At 41.6% G+C, this 10,106-nt stretch overlaps 1 protein-coding gene across 1 annotated transcript; it reads left to right on the forward strand.

Moving 5' to 3' along the window:
- The first annotated feature begins 253 nt into the window (after positions 1-253).
- ogfrl1 (opioid growth factor receptor-like 1) lies at positions 254-9,782 on the forward strand. Its single transcript, XM_035664132.1, has 7 exons — positions 254-566; positions 1,748-1,834; positions 1,932-2,010; positions 3,155-3,233; positions 3,923-3,989; positions 4,858-5,003; positions 6,660-9,782. The coding sequence occupies exons 1-7, from the start codon at positions 390-392 to the stop codon at positions 7,207-7,209; spliced, it is 1,185 nt and encodes a 394-aa protein (XP_035520025.1). The 5' UTR covers positions 254-389; the 3' UTR covers positions 7,210-9,782.
- Positions 9,783-10,106: the final 324 nt, after the last annotated feature.

A 10,106-nucleotide genomic window follows, 5' to 3' on the forward strand; every position in this document is an offset into this window, starting at 1 on the left:
CAAATTTAAATGCAACTCATAACAACGGAGTTATTACTCAACAGTTCATTTTGAGCTATGTTTAACGCATAGAAACGAATGACTCAAAATATGTTAATAAGCTGTTGGGATTTAAAGTGTCTTCTTCATCACATATTACTGTACTGTAGCTTTAATGCCTCCGCCTGCTTATTTTTTGGCACTAATCGCCCCTCATACAGACACACGCATCATCGCTGCTGATCTGGAAATTCCCTCTTCTGCCATTTAAAAGCTCGGCTCTGAGGGCAATGTGAGCCCATCTCTCTGCAAACCAAAATACGAGGTTGTGAATAAAACTATGTAGCATTTTCTGTGCAAAGAAGAGGAAAATAAACAGGAAAAGCAGGTGTTGCATGTTTTTTTTTTAAATGGGAAATCTGTTGGGCAGCTGGCGTTTCAAGGAGCCGAGCACCGTTGAGGAATGCGACTCGACGTGGGGGTCGGACTCGGAGAGCGACGAGCCGGCGGGTGAAGATGACAGCGGCATCTCCGACTCCATCAGTCCGGCGGAGAGCGACCGGGCCGCGGGAGACGCGTCCCCGCAGGTACACGGAGGGTCACTGGAGCATGCATGGGGTGACACAGTGGAGAGGGGTGGGGTGGAGAACCGGGAACACGGTGCGGTAACATGTGTGCCACCGGGCAGCGCGCAATATTGACAAGGCCAGGACGCGTAAAGGGCAACTGAGCATCCCCGCCAAACTTCATTAAAAAATGTGTCGATTTTATTTAAACTCGGTTCTGTGCGGAGGTATTCACTCACATGGTGTTGACGTTACTTAGTGGTTGAGAGACACTCATTGTGGCGTTTAATCGGCCAACAGTACTTCATTGTAATAGTCATTCAGCAAGGTACACTTCAGGTGATGAGTGGCAGCTTGTAGTGAACAGTTGTTGTCAGATATGGGATGAAGTAACATGAATTGCTGCTTGGTGGATTAGAAACGTAATGCATTTTGAAAAGCATGAACTCTTACTTTCTATAAAATGGCATTATTGACTACATACTGTACACATACTTTTTAGTGGATTATTAAAAGGCAGTTTGTTATTCCCAGTATTGCTTTTCTAATTGAAGTTACAGTCTGCCTGCTGGTTTATGAAGGAAATAAAATACTTTATTAGACTCATGATTGTCCCGAATGATCAGAGCAGTAGACTGAATGTGTGTGTGTACTACTCCACACTGTTTTATTATATTAAAACCAGCAGGATATAACAGGATTGTTTGAGAAATTGTGATTCACTGGATCACTCTTTGGTACATTGTTTTAAACTGGATAAATTCACAGTGTTTTTTTTTTGCTATTTTACAACCATAAATTGAATTTCTGTGAAGGGGGTTTCTCAAAAGTTAAGACAATTCAGGTTCAGGTCAAAAAGGCACAAAAATGAAGAAAGCTACTGGCAGATTTGTCTGTTTTAAGCTGTATAACGTTAGATATTGAGGCCAGTGTAACACTGTGAGCCTTTCATTGGAAGTTAGCATGACCCAGATATTATTTGAGAATCAGAACTAGTTTCCAGCGTTCCTTTTGTAGCGATTGCACGGTAGCGCTGATGTGGATTGTCCTCCTTTGCTGGAGAGGAATGGGATAATAACAGCCCTCGACCTCAAAAGCAAAGTCAATCCTTTTAATTCAGACGAGTGCGACGCCACATCTGTTAAATCTGTTAGATCTGCATTTGAACCTGAGTCTCTTTCTCTCTTTCTTTCCTCTCTCAGCTGACTGAATCCCCACAGTCTGCTCCAAGGATGAAGAGGAGTTTCTACGCTGCCAGGGACCTCTACAAGTACCGTCATAGCTACCCGGTACGTGCACACTGATGTCGATATAATGCATAGTTGCTCTCTCAGTGTTGTAGACACCCAGTGAGATCTTACTCTCTCTGTGTGTGTTTGTGTGCAGAACTACAGGAAGTCCCGGCAACCCAACGAGTACCGTAACCTGCGCTTCTACCTGAACAAGATCCCTCTGGTACCTGATGGTGAGATCATACACACACACAAATAAACATGTATCTACTGTATGTATCGACACCCTTGGTATCGTTTTGCCATTATGGTCGTCAAATAATCAAAAAGTGGAAATAGTCAACGCAGTAACAGAAATCTGGATCCCATATCTTGATCAGCACTGTTTTGACAGTTTGATCTGAGTTTGGTGTGGGTGAGCTGGACTGGACTCACATGAGAATGAGCTGTCAATGCACAAGGTAAGCCCCGCCCTAAAGCATACCCTGCTTTTATGGTGCTGTTTTACTCTAAATGGGACCATCAGTTACTAAAATGAACAATCATGCTGTATGGAAGAAGACTGAAACCTAGAGGACTGAGACCAGAAACTCATCAGGAAACTGTTTACTGAGCTCATACATCAACTGAGAAGTCGACTCATTTCTCCATAAGACTGAATGGTATCAGTGTTTTATTGCAACCAATGGAGCTGCCCCCTGCTGGCCATTACGTAAAAATAAATAAATAACTGTTTAAATATTTAAAATACGTTTCACATTTTCAAATTGAAGGTTATATGGAAAGCTAGTATATGGACTATGGTTAGTGGTGTCTATATTGTGAATTCCTGGATATCAGATATCCTGGTTCATCATACTTATTCTAATTCTAACTGATGTTTTGGCTTCACATCTGGAGAGCTGTCATGTCGTCCATCTTTATATATGTCGATCGGTGGGACCCCTGTAGTAAGTGGGCATAGACTAAAAGTCTTCAGTGCTGTATGAACGATAGATGAACCCAGTATCGATGGACCTCATAGAATCTGGAGTTACAGTTTGTCGGCACCCACTCCTTTAGATAGAGCTGAAGGTCCGATGGTCAATTGTACTGACGGGTCGCCCACGTAGAGCTTATGTATGGGAACACTGCACACACACACACACACACACACACACACACACACACTCTATACATGCAGACCTGCCACTGTGGAGAGAAACAATGTTGGCTTTGGGCTTAACAAGTTTTGTTTGGCTAAAAGGTCATGTTTGACTGGGAAAGACCAGAAGATTAGTGGATTGATCTAGTGTTTAAACAAGCTTACACACACACACACACACACACACACTGGAAACGATGTGTGGCAGCTAATTAGCCCCTGTCTCTCCTCAGGTATCTACATAGAGGAGATTCTGACTAAGTGGAGAGGCGACTATGACAAACTGGAGCACAATCACACCTACATTCAGTGGTGAGACATTTCATCCGTCTACTTTCATTTTCCTTCAGACTGCCTGGAGTTAATTGTGTGTTATAACTGACACACCAAGGCGCTGTCAAACAAATTTCACCGGGAATAAAGTGAGGATTTTACTTCCTGGGTGTGAAATGTGGGACGTTTTTAGAAATTCACTGTTAGCTAAGCCCGGCCCCCCCTGTAGCTTCTGTTGCTACACCTGTTTAGCTTTCCGCTCTTACGTGTGCAGTTTATTTATGGAAATTGTTTCTCATTAAAACAAAGCGTCCCTCATCTCAGACAGCTAATAGGACAACTGTCGCTGTCAGATTGCTCTATGAGTTGGTTGGTGGATGTTTTTAGTTTTCAATGACATACTAGAAATAAGAAACAACATTGTCAGTAGTGTAGAGCTAGTTAGTCCTAGCATTACCAATATAATGAGGCAGGTTAGCTTTATGCTCGCTATCTGAGGTATTTAACATCTATTCCAATAAAGAGCAGGACAGAGATGCTAACTCTGATAGCATCCAGGGAACACTGGATGTGATAGACCTGTGTATGGAACATGGTGTTAACTTTCTGTAGTGTTGACAGCATTAGCAACTGTTGTGAAATGACACTTACGTAATAATCCACATTATTAAATATGTTTTAATCAGATCTAGAAATGAATTTCATCGTGTTTTTTTACTCCATTTCAGGCTATTCCCATTAAGAGAACAAGGGCTCAACTTCTACGCACATGAACTGACTCAGGAGGAGATCAAAGTAAGACACACAAGTAGACGTAAATATATATATATATATATATTATATTATATATATTCTATAGTCTACACACACTGTCAGTATCCTGACACGTTTACAAGGTCTGAGCTTCCTGCTGCATGTCTAATTTGTTTGCACTTCCTCATTGTATAAGTGTTTGACCTCGTTGGTGCATTCCCTATACTATATATAGCAGTTACACAAGTTACTCAAATGAGACAAAACTTACATTCTCAAAAGGGGTTTTTGGAAATTCTCACTGTGTTTTGATCAATTTGAATAAAATAATATTTAATAAAATAATAATATGTGTCAACTTTAAGAATGCTGATCCACTTGAATGTTTGTGTCCAGGTTGTGTTTTGTTGGTTTTGTGAATTTAGTTTTAAAATTAATTCACATTCCAAAAAAGATTCAGAGAAACTTTTATTGATTAAGCCTCTAAAAAGTCATTATTTTGAGACACCAAGTCAAAATATTGAGAAACTCATTATTTTGAGAAAGTTTCTCATTATAATGACTTACAGAATCTTTTTTGGGGGGTCACATTGGCAGAAATGGGCTTCCATAGTTAAAGCTGCAGTAGATCACTTTTACAAAAATAACTTTCTGTCGTATTTGCTGAAACTTTCACTTTATCCTGACAGTAGAATATGAGACAGATGCTCTTAATGGCATTTACAGGAAAACAACCAATCAGCTTTAATGAGAACATACTAGACTGACTAGATAAATGTTACGTCCGTCTGCCATCTTTGGATGATCTGAAGACCATCTGATCACCCACAATGCATGTCGATGGCAAACAGAAAAGCAGTGTTGTAACCCCTCGTGTCGGTTTCTGATCGGCTGCGTTTAATTCTGTCAGGAATTCCAAAGCACTCGGGAAGCTAAGCGGAGATTCCTGGCGGCCTATTCCCTGATGTTGGACTTCTACGGCATCAAACTGCTGGATAAGAGTGGGAATGTCGCTCGGGCTCCCAACTGCCAGGAGCGCTTCCAGCACCTTAATGAGTAAGCATGCACACACACACACACACACACACACACACACACACAGACACACACACTGTGCAGCAGCTTCGGGGTATATAATTGCATCCAGAATGTGTGTGGACTTCTGGCTCGGTTGCCAATCGCTGCTTTTGTGTCTTTTAGCAAGGCAATTATTCTAAATCCAATGCAACTAAATTGTTCTTCTATCAGCAGCCAAATGTGAAACAAACAGATGGTTAAAGGGTAATTTAAAGGGTGATGTGTTTTTCTTTCACATCCTGCTTGGATGCTTTCATGGCCTGAGAGAAGTCATCACCTTCCTCGCCACAGAAGCACCTGAATGTCACACGTTAGGAAAATTATAGTGTGTGTTTCTCCTTTTACCCACCACGGTGTCAGTGCTATTACTACAACCTCCTCAAGTCACAAACCACCTTAAACCTTAGCATCGGATGCTAATGGTTGCCATTATCCCAACCACATGGAAAACAACACATTCTCCTCCATGAAGCAGCTGCTCGCTACAGTTTTGTTCCGTTCTCTTGCTTTTAACGTCCCATCAAATATGCACAAAACCGCCTTTTGCATCTGGTACACTGTGGGCTCCAGATTCCTCTTAGAAACAAACCACCTTCAGAAACAAACTATTCTAAATAATAAGGTTCTCTGTGTTGTCAAAGACCGGACGACCAAAGCAGAGCAGGTGATTGTTGTTGGAACAGTGGAAAGACTAACAAATAGGATTTGGTTAGTTTCATTTTGTTTCTGGCAACTTTGAATGAAGGGTGTTTCACAAGTTTCTACAAGGTTAAATGAGTGATTTTGTCTTTGGAGTCTGGTGCAGAGTGATAGTGATATTACGGCTGTTTCTGGTTAAAATGAAGGTCTATCTCTGTAGGGATCCTTTCCATAATGCAGTCAGACACTGAGAATACCAATCTCAGTCCGTCAGTGGCAAAAACAACAACTGTTAGTAGACGCACTGTGACAGGCGCATTTGTCCCCAAGGATTAGTTAACGTTACTTGGCAGTCGGTTTCGCAGCTATTTTCTCATCTAACTCTGTGAATTAAGGATTTATTTCGACCAAAGCAGAGTTGGTGATTGTTGTTAAAACAGTGTTTTAAGTGTTTTTTAAGAGTGTTTTAGGAGTTTTAGGATCTCGGGGGGTAAAATGAGTGTTTTTGTCAATGGAATCTGGTGGGCTGTATTTGTTTTGGTCTGCTCTCTCAATAACAGCAGCTGCAACACAAATTGTTTGCATAATAAAAGCTTCTAAATAAAATATATCCTATAGGTCACACAATATTAGACTATTTAATATGCTATTAATGTATATATTTATTTATATATTTGGCATATTTCCCTCCCCTAATATCTTATCTATCACCGATATAAGGTCGCATTGTGTAACACTTCAAAGCAGACATTTTGAATAGTCGTATGAGGAAAGCTGAGGTGTCACTAATAACGTCGACGATGGCTTTGTTTTATTTTAGTGTCCCAGTGAGTCGTGGCAGTGTGACAGCGAGCCAGCAGGAACAATACCCACTGTGCTTTGTCAAAATGTTCCATGTCCCGTTATACACAGCGTGTCGATGTGAATTAATGATGATCTAACAGAATTCTCTCAACTCCAGCAAACCTTTTCACCTCCTGCTTTCTTCTTTTAAAGGTCCCAGCACAACTACCTGCGGATCACGCGCATCCTGAAGTCCCTGGGTGAGCTCGGCTACGAGGCCTTCAAAGCCCCGCTGGTCCGTCTGTTCCTGGAGGAGGCGCTGTGCCGCAACACCCTTCCCAACATGCAACACAGCGCGCTTGAGTACTACGTCTACACCATCCGCCTGCCAGCCACCCGCAGACGCCTGCTCCGCTACGCCCGCCAGCACTACAGGCCCGCCCACGCCTTCCTCTGGGGTCCGCCGCCTAAGAGGCGAGGGGGTGGCGTCAGTGGAAGCGTAGGTGCTGGAAGTAGTGGGATCAGGGCGCCTGCTCCAACGCCAGAGCAACAGAGGAGGGAGGAGGAGAGCACCACCGCCCCCTCTGCCAGTAGTGGGATTATTGTGTCTTCTCATGATGCCATAATGTGCCAGGAGCTGGCTGGAGGAGGGCTGAAGGGCTGCGCAGGACTCGGCTCCAATATGGCCGGACTGGAGGGGGCGTTACTGATGGTGGCAGCTAGAGCAGAGAGGAACGAGTATAACGACATGGTTCCTCTGTAGGGAATGGGGTTCGATTGTTAGGCAGAAAACAAAATGAACCGGTTCCATTGTAAAGAAATGATTGATTATGCCTGAACTTCATTGTTAGACTCACAAAGCTTTTATTGACAGTAATCGTAGAACACATTCGTAGAATCTGATCGTCAGAATCAGTTCAGGTTAAGGGCTTACCATACTACTTACAGAACTAGCATGTTATTTCTTTGCTGATCAGTATTGAATTTGGGGCAGGACTGGTCACATCTTGAGCCAAGATAAACAAACTCACCTCGGACCAAATCCCAAAACCATCTAAAACTAATAGAGACCCAGACGTGTGTTGCAAGGCTTTTCCTCATCTGGGCTACGAAACAACTTAGATCGCCTTATTTAATGATGTGAACTGTCGGGGAGGTGCTCACCTTTTAGAGCCAAAAGATGTCTGCTGACGGGTGCATTGGTCTCGCGATGGTTTTGGGAAACAAAGTCCTTCCTACTGGAGCTCCGCTGAGCAACAAGCTGAGTGAAACTTACAATGTGAAGAGGAGGTCAGGGAGTTGTCTTTTTCTAAAGAACAGAACAGAAGAAAGGGTGGCTAATTTATCATAGCAATACTTTGAAACCACATTTTTTGAAGTCTTTACTTTGTTGTTAATAATAGAAGGCACAATATTGATCTGCTCTGTGAGAGGTAGCTGCTCCCCCTGAAAATTGTATATTTGTATTAATTAATTGTACTATTGAGCAAAGAAACAGGACTTGTCAGTGACTTGATATCTGTAAGAACCAGAGAGGCTTTTCAGTGACGTTGCTACACTCCTGTCAACAGTGAGTACAGAGTGTGGTGTCACCCAGAAGGCCTCTCTGTTCTTACATTAGCAGGGGATTGGATGCGACTGGAGTTAATGTGGTGATCAAACAGGTAACATGTGGTGTGTTGCACTTTTTTGACAATCTGTGTCTTCCTGTTGAGTGCGCTGTTGGTTTTTCCAAATCGTGATCTAAATGTGTAATCTACAAATGGTCAGGAACTCGCCGCCTCATTAATTGATTGTTCTCATATCGTCTAGCCTTGCAATAGTTTGTTTTCAACCAGGCTACACATAGAAGGAGGTGATACTGTTAATGCTTTCTGAATATAACCGTTAAAAGCTTCTAGGGCAGAGTTTGTAGAAGTGCAGCTGGTAGTGTTTATAACATAATATTATAAATATTCTAAAATATTTTTTTCCTGTAGAACTGTACTATGTACCAGGCACATCCTGGAAATAATAATGAACAATAACAAGGACACTTGCAGGTTTACCAGACGCAAAGCGGGACAGAAAACGCTCCTTTTTCCATTTCCTGTCCCATGTCAGTTAAGAGCTGTTCACACCTGCAGGAAACTTTTGGCTTGAAGTCTATTTTGGAAATGCTGCAGAAGGTAACATTTACATCTTCTTTTAAAAGGCTTATTATTAGGTGAGAAGATTTTTCTGTAAATTAAACTGAAATCTACTTGGTTTGAACTGTTATTTATGGGCTCTGGTCAACTGCAGCTAATCGACTGCGGTGAGAACAACCAAGCACGCCGTGAACCCGAGCTAACGTGGACTGTCCCATAAACGCTGACCAGTTTTATGAGCAAAGAAAAGCCCTGGGAAATGATTTCTTAAAAGTACTGGGAACCCTGTGTAATGAGGGTGCATGAGTCCTTTAATTAGCATGTATAACGATAACAGTAATTTAACTCTGCTAACACCCAGACTAATTATTTCTTTTAGGGTTAGCAGCTGCTCAAGAGAGTGAAACAGGTTTTACACTCACCTTCCGAAATGTTAAGAAACAGCATATCATCACCTTCATCCTGTCACAAGTTGACAGCAACACCTTGCTTGTGTTTATTTTTTATTTATTATTAACAGATGGATATTGAGCCGGTAAGCAGTTGGCAGACGAGTTAAGGTTGAATTCTAGGCATCGTTTCAAACAGACCTTTGAGTTCCTGGTTGCAATATCTTTGAAATTAAAAGCCATGTGAGGTGTTAAGAGAGCATACAATGCGGTCAGCTGCTTTTCCTGTTTATCATCAGCTGACGATGTCTCTACGTTGCTCCCCAGCCAAGTGTATCTGAAATAATTGTAAAAAAACAACAACTTTTCAGGTGAATTCTGTGATAACATGGGCTCAAGTATCTGATTTTTTTAGTATGTGTACATAGTGTGTGTGCGTGTGTATGTGATATTCTTAAGTGCCTTTTTTGTATTTTTTATGTTTATCTGTATGCTGTAAGAAGCGTCTTTCCCATCTTATTTCCTGTACATCCTGTTTTTTGTACAGCTTTTTGATATTTACATTGTTTGCATTATAGTCATATACAGTATTAATGTACAGTAACAGCAGGAATACTAAGAATTGATATAGATGAGGTGAATAATATATAATACTTGAAATAGTTTGTATCTGGCCTGTTGATTAAAATGTGATTGTTCATTATTCACTATGCTTGCTGGTGTTTTCCCAGTGTTCTTTGAGCATAGATGGACACAATAACTGGACATTTGCCCTAAAATGTGAAATTTGCCACACTTGACTCAAATAAAAACGAGGATGTGAGGATATGATGTGTCACTGTATCTGAAAGTCTGTGTTCAGGAAGCAGGAGTAATCTCATTGGTTGAGGTAAACCTCAGTGGTTGGAGCCACCGTTTGTCTGCCAAAGGCTGAACAGATATCACTGTTAAATAAACTCACAGTGGAGGATTAGACATGCAAAGGGTTTCACTTTCCAATACTTAATATAACTGAGATTATCTGCCTGACTTCTGAAACATTGCTGACGTCAGAACCTCTAATCTGACTGGAACTAATGCTGTATTAATATGCACATACAATAGCGTGCGCCCCAAAACAACGGAACGGAAAAAAGACAGGT

This window comes from Morone saxatilis, unplaced genomic scaffold (genome assembly GCF_004916995.1).
Source record: "Morone saxatilis isolate NCDOM2014 unplaced genomic scaffold, NCSU_SB_2.0 Contig19, whole genome shotgun sequence".
NCBI lineage: Eukaryota > Metazoa > Chordata > Actinopteri > Moronidae > Morone > Morone saxatilis.

Bases quoted from the DNA above. Each gene is read 5' to 3' on its own strand.
- ogfrl1 (XM_035664132.1), top strand. From the start codon at position 390: ATGGGAAATCTGTTGGGCAGCTGGCGTTTCAAGGAGCCGAGCACCGTT. The intron at 567-1,747 runs GTACACGGAGGG...TTCCTCTCTCAG, and splicing joins CGGGAGACGCGTCCCCGCAG to CTGACTGAATCCCCACAGTC. The intron at 3,234-3,922 runs GTGAGACATTTC...ACTCCATTTCAG, and splicing joins AATCACACCTACATTCAGTG to GCTATTCCCATTAAGAGAAC.